Source organism: Lagopus leucura, unplaced genomic scaffold, assembly GCF_019238085.1.
Source record: "Lagopus leucura isolate 7727_CA_CO unplaced genomic scaffold, USGS_WTPT01 Super-Scaffold_73, whole genome shotgun sequence".
NCBI classification, from domain to species: Eukaryota; Metazoa; Chordata; class Aves; order Galliformes; family Phasianidae; genus Lagopus; species Lagopus leucura.
This window is the reverse complement of record NW_024962252.1, coordinates 41,027,662-41,041,360: the sequence shown is the minus strand read 5'-3', so window position 1 is coordinate 41,041,360 and position 13,699 is coordinate 41,027,662. Positions and strand designations below refer to the sequence as shown.

Here is a 13,699-nt window from a genome sequence, read left to right as displayed (position 1 = left end):
GTGGGGAGAGTATGTGTTTCTACAGGGCATGCTGTGGCAGAAAGTGATGGCTGAATTGCAACTGTGCCTCGCTTGAGTGTGCAGTGTAGTTTGATTTTTGTCTAATCTGAGGGATTTTAAATTATTTGGAAAGCTTTGCTCGGTTTTGAGGTCATAATGGGGGGAAAAAAAAGAAAAAAAAGAAAAAAAAAAAAAAAAAGGACTTAGCCTGTTTTGCAATCCTCAGTTTTCTGGTCTATTTTAGAAGGCTCTTTCTAGAAAAACCTTTCTAGATACTATCAATTTAAACTTTTCTGTTGCCCACAACTCTGAGCTCTGACATTGTCACACTCATTTCTCATTGAGGTGGATGTCCTTAGTACCAAATAAAAGTACATTTTGCATTTACTGTTCATGTTAAGTGCTTGTTGTCTTTGAGTTACTACACAGTTTTGAGTAATAATGATACTGTTTTCCATTAAATTGGACTCTGACTGGAAAATACTGTTGCTTTTTTGCTTCCTTTCTCTCTCTTTTTTTTTTTTTTCCCCAGAAAGTACCAGCAGTATAAGCAAGCTTAGTACAAGGTGCTTTAAGAAAGCAGCTGTTCTGTTCTGATGTCACCTGATGTAATTGACAGATGGCTTCACAGACCAGTTATTGGCTGCAGTTCTTCTTGGGTTAAGTTCTTAGATCTCGGTGTTTCAAGTCATTTTCCTAGGTCAGAAGAAGGGAAGGGACTAAAATATCTCCTCATCATTTTTTGCACTGCATCATACTTCCTACCAAAGTGGTTGATGTCCTGTGCCTGTCAGTGTTCAGGAGACATTTGGACAGTGCTCTCAATATAATGTGCTTTAACTTTTGGTTTGTCTTGAAGTGTTCAGGCAGTTTAACTTGATCTTTGTATGTCGCTTCCAACTTAGCTATTTTAATTTTAATATGAACGTGCTCATTTGTGAAAAAAATACATCTATTTTATCTTTTAAATTGTACAGTTTGCTTTTTAGGCATAGGTGGAACAGCTGTGGTTGGAGGGTCTGGAAGTTTGAGCTGCTGGGATTTTTATTTTTATTTTTTTCTTTCAGTAATTAATGCTTTTTTGCAGTTGAGAATATAATTCCCGAAGAGCCTCTAGTCCCAAAGCAGGTTTGTTTTCCACTGTAATCTTAAAACATTTGTTCTTATTTTCTAGCTTAAAACTAGAGACCGCTATATTAACAGCCTGAAAAAGAAATGCCAGAAAGAGTCAGAGCAAAACAAAGAAAAGCAGAGACGGATTGAAACCTTAGAAAAATACCTGGCTGACCTACCAACACTGGATGATATAGAAGGTCAGACTAAACGGGTAAGAAAGGAGTTGGTTTTACTTTTTAAAAGCAAACATAAGCTCTGTAATATCTGTTGTCAAATGTTTTACTGTTTTCCAATACATTTCCCCCTATCTGTTGAGGAAGAGAAGTGTTTCAGCGTTTTAGGAGACTAAAACTAGTAGCTATAAGGTATTGTCATACTTACATAACTGTGATGGGGCTAACACTATACATAGAATAAGTGCCAAGCTGTGGCCTGCTGTGAGCTCTTCTAATATGGCCTTGTGTCTGACTAATGTAACCTGTGTTAGCTGCAAATTCTAGAGGAGAAGAACAAGCAACTTCAAGAAACTATGACTGAGTTGGAGAAGAAACTTGGAGAGGCTCGATCTCAATGTAGAGAGAGAGAAATGCAACTGGTGTGTCAGAAGAAAAAAGAAAAAGAGCTGGTTACGACAGTGCAGAGGTATGAACAGCTGCCTAAACTGAGCCCTGGAGATGTGCTTTACCAACTAATATCAATATATAATGTTTTGTTTTGTTTTCCACTTACACTCTATTGCAATATTAAGGACTTTGTGGCATAAGTTTATTACTCTGCAGAATGACTGTGTAGTGCAGTAGAAAATCCAACAAGAGTTGGTTTGTATCAAGTTGCAATGAATACCACAGAGAAGTCTGTTTAGAAATTCCTTGCTGCCATTTCTGAAGATGTAGGACACCACCACAGTGGCATCACAGGCTACTGCCAGGCAGAGGATAGAGTAAACATGTTCAGCAAAGGAGCACTGTATAGAAACTGTCAGCATTCCTTCTTTGTAACTAATCTTGTCACAAACTGCAGAAAAGCTCCTGTGGATATTAACTGAAGGGTTTATCAGTTAAGGGTCAAAGATCTAAATAAACTGTAGCTGTCTCTTATCTTTTCACTGAATTTGAGGGATACTTACAGAGAAATGTAGCTGTTGCTTGTCTGCTATCATTGAACTTGTGGAACTGTGTTTGAAAAAAGCAGCAAAGCCAACTACAGTAGGACGGGTTGCCCTGTGAAGATTCCAGATGAAACTTGGAGATACAGTGGTACATTTTAGATCAGCAGAGATACAACATTTTGGTTAATAACAAACAAACAAATAAAAAAGGTAGGGAGAATCACTTTCAATATTTTATGTGGATGTCACTGCAGTTCAGCGTCCCACCCTTACGTAAACATGCATGCCATAGCAGTCTGAAAGTGTTTCCATGATGAAAGGCAAGCTAGTGAGGATGTTTTGCCAGCCAAATTGTTGACACATTGTTTCCATCTTACCAACCAAAGGCCTTTTTTCTTTGTGCCCTCATAATCTAGAGGGGGATCATTTTGTCTTTTCTGAAAGCCTACAAATAGCTGAAGTGACCCTTCGTTTCTAAATTAGGCAGCAAGATTAATACTAATAAAATCTGTGTTCTTTCTGAGTGAAGGTGAGCAGGCAAAAGCTGTATGATTCTGGGAGCTTGATTTTAGCTGCGGAAGGCCTGAATGTTATGCCTTGGTGTGGAAGCAGCTGGCAGAAATGGCTTCATGACTCCCTGGCAAGCCAGATAAAGAGGGTGTACAAGGTGGGCTGCCAGTACTCAGTGCTGCCTCAGATTCTGGATTCTGCTTTGGGTCACACATGTTCCTGTGACAAAGTTGGATTTTTAAGGCTCCTGTAACTTGGAGAAGCTCAAAGACTGCTCTGACCAGTGCTGGTCAGCGGCACAGAGCAGCTGTGAACTTACACAAAGTTTTCCTTGGTTTTATCTGCCTTCTCCTTATGCCATACTGCTGGATCTGTGCCCTTCTGGAGATATACCGTGTCTGGTCCATAAAATCATTTTTACATAAGTTGACTGTAGTCAGTACCACAGGTACTTCAGTCATTTAGGATTTCTGTATCATTTATCCACTGTTGGTTTGCTCATTCATTAGGCTGGATTCTGCTAGTGTTACGATTTTGCAGTTCTGTTTGGAAAATGGTGAAACTTCCTCTTTTTTTGCCAGAACATAAAGCTTTTCTGCATTTTCTCAGTACAGTCAATTTATTTTTTTTTATATTGAATGGCAGCTTGCAGCAGAAAGTAGAAAAGTGCCTGGAAGATGGTATTCGCCTTCCTATGTTGGACACAAAGCAGCTTCAGAATGAGAATGAATGTCTCAAAGAAAAGAACGAGAAAGCCAGTAAGGTTAGTCTGCAAACTATTTGTGGTATTTTTGACCTTGAATCCTGTATTTGCTTTTTTTTTGTTATTTTGTTTTTTACTTTAGGAACAATTATCTCTGTAACAAATTACACATTTATTGCTAAATCAGTTTTTTCTTCAATATCTGCTTCTGTTCAGTGGAATTATTTGTATTTATTTCCAGTTGTACGAGAGTTAAACTCTGTCTTTGTAATTTGGTTTTTCAAAGATATCATGTAAAATCTGTGGCTGCACACCTCTAAGTTGATTTAAAGAAAAAAAAAAAAAGCCACAGGCTTTAGAGTTTCAAGCCTATTAAATTACTCAATTTTATATTCTAGGTCATAGACAATCAACAAAAACAGATAGAGGGACTGATTTTAGATATCCAGGTAAGAAAGAGAGTTTATTCTATTCACTGTGCTCATGTTTACTTCATAAAGATGACATCCAAATAGGATGTAAAGACAGAAATACTAGAATTTAATCTTACAGACTGTGGTCAGCCCATGTTCTCTTTATAATGTATTTGTTACAGAAGTTTGTAGGGTTTAACACTCTTCAGATACTTATAAAGTGGTAAGCTGTTGCTATATAGCATTTTTATTCAGCTGGTCTAGTAGATGTCATATCAGAACTATGTATTTCAAGTTTGAGAACTGCATTTTGTGAAGCATCTCATCAAATGTTGGGACTCAAATGATAATCCGAAGTACAAAAAGTGACATTGAGCTTCACTGCTGAGATCCCTAGCAAAATGAGTGCCTTTTTATACCATGCAATTTCACAGAGTTAAAATGGATTTCTCTTCTGACATATTGCTCACTTAAGTGTTCTCTTGGTGGATCTTGGACACCCAGGATAGAGAAGGATTTTTCAAGACATTAGAGGTTACTAGAAGTCAGTTGCTGCTCTGTGGATCGGATTAACACATCAAGTTCTTGATCCTTGAAAGGTGCTTGGTGACCAGTGTTTGTTATGGAGAAAAGGAAACATTATACAGGATATAAGGAAGAAAGTACGACTAGCTCTAGAAGAAGCTGAACATTAAAAACAATAAGTAAACATCTGTTGTCGTTAAATATTGAAGCCAAATTCAATAAATTCTAGTTTCTGTGATCTTCCAGATTGGTATTTGTCTCCAGATTTCTTCTTCCCATATTCTGCAGCAAAAATTAAGTTACAGGCTTGACCCCTGAGGGTGAAGAGCGTATCTCTACTTGGGCTCAGTGTGCTTTAGGTTTGGGAGAAGAACAGAATGGTAGCTGAATGCCTTCTCCTTCTGAAGTGGAAGGGAATTCACTATGGAGATAGAATCCAAGTAACAAAGAGATACAAAACTGCTTGCATAGCACTTGATAGGAAAATGTGCTTTCTTACTTTCACTTCGCACACTGGAGCAGAGTTTTCTTATTTGTATCTGCTGAAAGTAAAGTTGTGCAAGTAAACAGCAGGTTTGGTGTCTGTTGACAACAACATTTTTGATTAAGTGAACTACAATATATTAAATATATCTGGAAAAAAGCAGTATGGAGTTGCAACATAAAGTATGTCTGTTAGCTGAGAAGCAGAATCAGGCATCTAAGCTCTCCTTGGTTTGAGGACAACAAAATCTATCAAATGGTTATGTTTGCACAGAGCAGCCTGCTGTATGTGAAAATTATGGCGCAGGCAGATGTACTTTCATTATTCAAGAAACAAGGTCACAAACTGAACTCCATAACCTTCTCAAATTCTCCATCCCTCTCCATAATTCAGTTTAGATTGTTTTGTTGAAATACGCACGTTATTTTTCACCATCCTAAATCCTTTTGTATTTCCTAAATTCTCTAATCTTTTTCTCACTACCACCTTTATCTTGAGACTTATGTTTTTATGTGCTTATTCTGAAGTGACTTTAGGGATCTGTGACTTGGAAATGCTGAGTAGCTGTAGCAGACTGTGAACAGAGGAGTGTTCTATTCTCTGGGACTTTCTCTTAACTTTCCCATTTTGAGATGATTTGTATAAGGCCAGAAAATAAGATTTGGAAGTGGTGTTAGCCCTCAAATTACTTGCAGACTACAGCAGTTTCTTTGTATCTTTGATCCTCAATCCTTTTCACATTTGTTCCATGGGAAGCATTGAAAATTAGTTTGTAAGAAATAGAAATCCCTTATTGGCAGAGAGATGTAATTCATCTTCAGTTGAAATCTTATTTTATTTCCCATCTTCTGCCACACTGTCAAGCTATGCTTGAGAATGTCTTTCAGTTTTTCAAGCTGAAAGAAAATATTCTGCTTCAGACAACAGTGAATCGAGCAGTACTAGCTTCTGTTTGCTCATAGTCATGATGGAGTGATTTTGATCTCTTCCTTATATGGTTTTGCTTGCTTGATTTTTGTTTATTTATTTATTTTCTCCTGACTGTGAGTGATTAAACTTCTGGTTGATCTTGACAAGATGTCATGCTGCATATATTGCACATCTTCCGAAGGGCAAAAATGACAACTGAGAGTCTTGTTTGCTTTTTAAATAAAATATTCCTTGTTTACATGATTAATTTAGATATTACAAAATTAGCATTTTTTGTACAAAACAGCTAGGAATCAACTTATATGGTGTCTGTGTTACCCAAACTATATCTGTCAATCTTGTAAGTCATAATAAACCCAATCTATGCCAGGGCTGGAAATAACGCGAAGCTGTAAATTCAGAAAGCAAAAGGGAAAAGTAAGGATGGGTTATAGAGGACTCTCAGAACTGTGAGTACTGGGAAGTCATAGCACTATGGGATCTAGCAAGCTGATCAGCATTTGTGCTTTTCCTGAGCTTTAAGGTAAGGATAGCATAGAGTGATAGATGTTAGGTATGCCTCTCAGAAGTAACACTTATTTCCATTTAGTAGTTGCTGTTAGGTTGCACAGTTGGTAAGCTGTTGCTGACATGGACTTGAAACATGTAAATAATACTTCTAGTGCATGTGTCATATTGGACTTGGGGTGTCCCTGAATTTGCTCATGCAAGAGAAATGCAATAAAGACTGTTAAAAAGTGAAGATACTCAGAAAATGGAAAATCAGTGTTGGGTACCTGTCCTTATCTTGTTGCTCTGTTCTCCTTGTCTCTAAGCAACTTCTGCATGGCTGCTAACCGCACAAGAAGTCCTTCAGTCTGACTCAGTATGGCCATTTTTCTCAGTAGACTGTTTTTAAAATAAAATGAAGGTGATTGTTCAAAACCTCTGCATGTTACACTCATCTTCAAGCACAACAAAGGAAAAGCATCAAGCAGAGCTACTTCCTGCCCTCTCTTGGCCTGCAGTGTTTCCTTTGACATGGAGCCATGATCCTTTTTCTTCCTCCCCTTCCTTTGTAGCATGAAGCTGTGCTTTCTAGCCACTGCTTATCTATAGGATGCACACTATTTCAGCACTTCCTTGCTAGGGGCATGGTGTGGGTGAACTGAGAGGCACATCAAGCATGTGGAAATGTTCTGAAAACAAGTAGCATTTCTGGGTTCTGCCTTATGATTCCTGTTACTTATGATGAAAAAAAAAAAGTATTTTCATCTAGATTGAATGTGTAAATTTTAACACCATTGTTTTCTGGCTTTGAAGAAAGTGTTTTGTTTCTTGTGCACCATTGAGCTGAATCTCATTATTGGGAAATTTTCTCAAAGCTGCACACCATTTTCTCCATTTTCTGTTGGCCCTGCCCTGCTTCTCACTATTTCCCACCTTGTCAGCAGTGTTCCTACAGCTGGCTGGTCAGTTAAAAGGCTTCTCCTTATGAAAGCCACAAATGTGGTGTAGGGCCGGCCTCAACGCATAAACATAGTTTCCTATGTGTTACAGTCCACAGTATCAGTACCTTGAAAGTTCCGTTCTTCATACCATTTAGGAATAGCTTTCACATAAGAGTAAGTTTGACTTTCTTCCCAAACTGCAATTGAATCATAGAATAAAGTATCCCAAGTTGGAGGGACCTACAAGGATCATCAAGTCCAAATCCTGGCTCCACACAGGACCACCCAGAATTGAAACCCAGTGTCTAAAAGTGCTGTCCAAATGTTTCCCAAACTACATCAGCTTGAGGCTGTGACTGCTTCCCTGGGGAGCCTGTGCCAGTGTCTGACCACCCTCTGGTGAAGAACTTTTTCCTAACCCCCACCTGACCTTGCCCCGGCACAGCTCCATGCTGTTCCCTCGGGCCCTGTTGCTGTCACATTGAGCAGAGCTCAGCGCTGCCCCTTTGCTCCCTGCAAGGAGCTGCAGCCGCCATCAGGCCTCCCCTCAGCTGGTTCTGCACTGGGCTGAGCATACCGAAGGACCTCAGCTGCACGTCATGCACCTTGTGTGAGGACAGCTAGGTGTTTCACCATCTTTGTAGCTCATTTTCTGATGTTCTTTAATAGTTTTATATCCCTCTTGAGCACACCATCATATTGCAACAATTAAAACACGTATTTTACTCAAGATTGACTTTGATCTTTCTGTAACATTTTGTTTGAGCTATGACATAGAATTCCCTATGACGGAGTTCTTTGTTTTGGAAGAGGAATACTTAGGGTTTTAACTACGGAGATTCAGGACCAACCATACTTCTCAGTGTCATTCTATAAATTGAGATCCATTGGTTTGTAAAACATTCCATCTCCTCCTCCCATCGTGGTCTCTGGTTCCACTCTGTGGAAGGTTACATTCAAAATTGCCAGAGCACACACTGTTGTCACCAGTGCACCAGCTGTAGTTTGAGCATGATGAGATTGGATTTGCATCCAGTAATTGACACAGGTTTTACACATGAATATGCTGAGCTAGGAGCGGAGAAGACACTTCAGATGCAATGTTGTAGCACAGCATCAAATCTGTCAGTAATTAATGGCAAAAGAGGATTTTTTTCATCGTGAAAGATGAAAAAGTCAGGAATACATATCAGCAGTAAACTTTACAAGCATTCAACCTTTTGGCTTGTTTGGGGCTTGCTTGGGGTGCACTGAATGAAGAGAAATGGATTATATTGGGCTGCATATAATAAATATAATATAGTTAATATAAGTAAGTGACAAAACATTTTATTTTTTTATATTTTTTTCATTAAAATACAAAAAGAGCAACAAAAGCATGAAAATAGTGGGATATTTGACCTTGTTTTTTGTGAAACTAATGCATCGGTCTGGTATAGTGGAAGTAGTTGCGATTCTTAGTGAGCTCTCAAGATGTTTGTTGGAGATTTCTCATGAAATTTTACTTTTCCCGTACTTCATCCTTGAATCATAAAATTACCTCAAGGATCATCAAGTCCAACCGCAGCCTAACCATAGTACCCTAACTCTTAACAACAGTTTTCTCTTGAAAACAGTTGTTCTCAAATGTGCGTAACTGCCAAAACGCGATGACGTGAATAAGATGCGATTGTGAACTGAGGGGTACTTTTCTTTGGAAAGATAGGTCTTAGAAAAGTCTGGTGGAGAAACATGGTTATATTTTTGAGTTGAATACCTGATTACAACTCTATGTATTCCATTTAAAAATTCACAGGTAATATACATCATATTGACTTGAAATGGAGTCACAAATAAACAAAGAAGCGGATAATTTTTTTTCAATATTTTCATCAGATTTCAGTATTTTCATTCAGTGTATTATTCAGAAACGTATTCTCAAATTCCTTTATAAAAACAAAAAGCACGTTTTTCGCTGTTCACAGGGCTGCGTTTAGTCAATGTATCAAAATGCATAAAATTATTTACCATAGCTTGAGTGTGCCATAATTTAAGTTTCGTTTCAAATGCTGTTATGATTTGGAACATAGCACAGATGATTTTCTCCTTGAAGAAGTGTTTGACTCATCTTAATGAGTGGTCAAATCCGACAAAGGTGGTAAATCTGTGAGCCATTTTTCAGCTTCAAGTTCTGGCAAAAATTTTCCTTTTTACTCTATGAATGACTTGATTTCATTTTGGAAATCACAAACTTTTTAGCATTTACCCCCAGCTTAGCCACCTTACTTCGGAAAACTAAATGATGTTCTCATAATTTGCATGCATGGTTTTATGAAACTTCTGGAATTGGTGATGATTAAATTCCTTGGACTTTATGAAATTCACAGCTTTTGATTTGCATGATGTTACCAATTTTTAAAGCTTTTGTGCATAAATTTTCTTGACGTAAGGTGCAGTGATATTTCATCAAATATGCAAGTGATGGCAAGTGCACAATCTAATGTTGACTCTTTAAGTCCCTCTTCTTTACCAACTGTCACCAGAGTGCCATCAGTAGCATTGCTGTAATGAAATTTCTACTGCTTCATACAAATCAAGAGCTGTTGTTGTCTTCTAGTGGATCCAAAGAAGCCATTTCTTCAGTGACATTCATTATCAATTACTCTAATGAAAAAGACAAGTTGAGCCTTATCTATAGCATCAATAGGTTAATCTGCTGCCTCTCAGAAGTAACACTTATTTCCACATTTAGTAGTTGCTGTTAGCATAAAATTTGAAATTGCACCTTTACTGTCCAAATTTCTTCTGCTAGATTTTCCCATTTCTTCAGTTTGCCTGGCTACAGTCTGGTGAGACAAACTGATTTTAGAAAAATCTGTTTTTTATCAGGAAAAATTGTATCTGCCACGCTTTCTAGGGATTGCATAATAAATTCACCATCAGTAAATGGTTTTGATTTTACTGCAGTCAGATTTGGTACCACATAAAGTAGCTTCTGTAACAGAGTCTGTTTGAGTTGTAACTTTTTTTTAAGGATTGGTTGAGGTAATGGACTTCTTTTCAGTTCTGCTATTTTGTCTTTAAAAAGCATTCCTTGATATTCATCGAATCTGACAGCATGTTTCTGCATGTATTGTCTTTTTCAAAGACAATCTCTGAAAACTGACGCGATTTCCTTACGAATTAAGCATAGTGCCATGTTATTTGCCTTGACAAGAAGGTGCTACTCTCTCTCTTTTTCATTGAACACTCTTCTTTCATCTACAGTTTTTCATTCCTTGGATTCCCTTTTCTTTTGAGACTACATTAGGTAGCTAGAAATATTATTGTCAGCAATCACTGCATTGAACTCACTAAATGGCACAAGCGCATGTAATGTAGTACGTGTGGGTTTCAGTTTGACTGTGTGCGTGATGAGTGGAAGAGGTAAAGTTAGCACTGCACTGTACCCTCTCCTTGTCCTGGTTTCAGCTGAGATGATGGTAATAGCACACCGATGTTTGGCTGTTGCTGAGTGATGGGTGCGTGCCTGGGGCCGAGCCAGGCTGCTTGGTGGGAAGAACGGCTGCCATAATGGTATGGGGCAGTGAGTGGGCCGCAGTGCGGGCTGTGCTGGGCCATGTGCAGCCCAGTAGATGTGGGTTGGGCATGCCTGCTATTGCACTGTTGCTAGCATTCAGATAAGATGATTTGAAACTTTCCCTTTCTGAATTTTAGCAGATGACTTTGGAAACATAGTGGAGTGAAGGTGTGCGTTTCACAGCTAAGGTAGCTGTGGCCATGCTGAATTCATTAAAATAAATAAAAATAAATAAATAAAATCTTACAGGGAATCTTACAGTTCTTTCCATGTTGCAGGAGTTGTTGGTTTATTGCTGCTTATCGCTGACATGGAAGTCGAACTCTGAAAGCTCTAGTTCCTGAGTACAGCAGCATCTGAGAAACTTATTTCTGATTTTATTAATGATGATTGTAATTATTGCATCTGTTAAAAAAAGACAATATAAACTACAAATAAATTATGTTGGGTTTTTTTTTGCCTACAGTTGTTATTTCAGCAAAGTAAAATTGTAGTACCCTATTCTGATTTATGTTGTGTGAATGCTTTTAAAGAGGATGGTACACTGTGTCAGCTACCAGAGGCTTTCTTCTCTGCTGTGTAATAAATTGAGTAGGTAGATACTATGTTCTGAAAGCTTGTAGGAACCCCTGCCACAGTCTTCATGGAAAAAAGAGGCAAAAATATGTTCAGCTATAACTCTGAAATTGCATAAGTTTATGCAATTAAATGCATGAAGTTTACTTGTCGTTAGTATGCTTTTTTCAAGTGAAATAATTTGGATAGAATAAAGAAAATTGTGTGATTGTTTTAGCCTTCCATACATCCCTTGTTATCCTGTGTTGGAGTAACATTTTGCATACGTGGTCTGTTTGCTTAAAATCACATGCTAATACTTTAAAGAATTTCACAGATATTTGGTGCAGCTAAGTTAGTGTCCATAGAGCTCTTGGAGCCCAGTTGGACACTATGAAGTGGAACTTGGTAGAAATTCAGGTGTAATTCAAAAGCAATGAATAACAAACTTTGGAATTTACTGAGGATATGTTTTTTGTCAGCGCTAACCTGCAGTGTGAAAATTTAAAATGATTACCTGTGCTTTCTTTCAATTTAGTCTGTGCAAGAGAAGCTTTTGCAAGAAAAGAGGACAGTTCTGAAGATGACAAATGAGCTTGAAGAAAAAGAAAGAAATATAGAACAGTTAAATAAAACCTTCTCTGAAGTAAGTAAAAACTCCAAAAACCCAATCCATGACCATACCAGCTAAGAAGAACCTCAGGAAGTGATTACAGTCACTTGTGGTAGGGCTTTATGAGCTACATACTTTGCTGTGATACATGTTGTGCAGAAATATAATAATGCCATCCTTACCTCAAGAAGAAAAAGTTTTAAGGGTGAAGGCCACTGAGAGCTGTGTAAAAGCTGTCTATTTGCTGTTCTTTGGAGAGGTCCAGCTTTTATATATGGAAGTAACTATTTTTATTTAGTATTGCTTGTGGTTTGATACAGGAAATTTTCTGCCATGCTACATGCTGTAGACTAACTTGACTTTTTTCTTCTTTATTTCTCATGAAGAACCAAAGACTGACAGAAGAAAATGCTTCTCTGAAGGAGCAGATACGGCAGGTGGAAGAGTCCCGACAACCAGTGTCTGAAAAAATGCCTGTAGCAGACCAGTTGTTCAAGGAGATGTCCCACTGTTTGTTTGAGTTGAAAGCTTTGTGCAGTATTCTTACCCAGAGAGCTCAAGGCAAGGAGCCTAACCTTTCCTTACTGCTGGGAATCAGATGTAAGTGATGTTATCATTCCAGTGCTTACTAGTGTTTTGGACACAGAATAATAGCAGTTTAGCTAAGTGGCGCTCTCTTGCCAGGTGGAGAGGATAGTCTTCCCATGACTGTGCAACCAGAGCAGTTGTGCACAAAGTATACTCCTGGAGCTCTTGGAAAGTGCTGAGCTGTTAGCACACCTGGGTTGCCAACTGCCTAAGGCTATACAGGTCTTTGTCAGGTCAGGAGGAGATGTCTAGATGTTCATACAGACTCACTTCTGGATATATTCATGCCCTTAAAAAGGAAAGGCATGTATCTGTGTGTCTCCCTTGTGATGCACACAGCAGTCAGCCCTAAGGGTTAATGGGCTTTTTCTGTCAAACATGTTTTGCCCTCTAAAATAAGAAAGAAGGTGAGGCATAAGCAGGCCATTTCTTAAACCCCTTGTGATCAAGTGATGGAAGTGTAAGTCTGCTGTTTGAACGTGTATATATCTGATTTCAAGGGGACAGTAGCTGTCTGTGTGTATAAGCCTGGGTACCTGGCAGCTCTAGTTTTGATAATGTTCATTCCATATCCTTCTCCACTTCCTATACTGTAAGCCAGGAGATGGAAAGTACATCTTGATGCCAGCTGTTTAGAGCTCGATTGTAGTTTTTGTGAGGTTTTTCCTTTTAACAAGCTTAATGGATTTTTTTTTTCCACTTGAATGTATCATATCCTAGTGCTTTCTGAATGTTAATTAGAACTACTCAGACCGTTTGCTGAACTCTACCTTCAGCAAAGTAGGAAGGTAAAAGGGCAATGTTCTGTAGGCACCACATAGATTCATCTGCACTGGAAACCTCTGAAATGCTGTGAGTGCACATATACCTGTCTCGAAGTCCATGAGATCATTGTCAGCCAGTAGGATAAATAGTGCAACATATCTATAGTACTGTTTTGAAATCTTACATGGTCTCATTCCCAAGCTTTTTTATCCCTCTTTACTGAGTGGCTAGAAGCTTCAAAAATTGTTATCCTACCCAACTTTTTCACTGTTTTTCACTGTTGAAAGTGATCAGTCATTTCTGAGTCTAGGTGCAGAAAGAAAAGCACGTCTTTCAGTAGAGCAGGGACTGGCTTTAAGTTCACGTGGTACAATGTTTTGTTGGCCTTTCGTCACACTGG

General features: G+C 38.4%; 1 protein-coding gene across 2 annotated transcripts in view; it reads left to right on the top strand.

The window, feature by feature from the left end:
* The window catches only part of CEP85L (centrosomal protein 85 like), a 142,765-nt gene that overhangs the window by 124,539 nt on the left and 4,527 nt on the right, over positions 1 to 13,699 (top strand). For both annotated transcript variants that reach the window (XM_042880487.1, XM_042880477.1), the window contains exons 7-12: positions 1,175 to 1,327; positions 1,604 to 1,758; positions 3,380 to 3,497; positions 3,836 to 3,886; positions 11,872 to 11,979; positions 12,333 to 12,546. In XM_042880487.1, the coding sequence (XP_042736421.1) occupies positions 1,175 to 1,327; positions 1,604 to 1,758; positions 3,380 to 3,497; positions 3,836 to 3,886; positions 11,872 to 11,979; positions 12,333 to 12,546 (799 nt within the window). The remainder of the gene's footprint in view (positions 1 to 1,174; positions 1,328 to 1,603; positions 1,759 to 3,379; positions 3,498 to 3,835; positions 3,887 to 11,871; positions 11,980 to 12,332; positions 12,547 to 13,699) is intronic.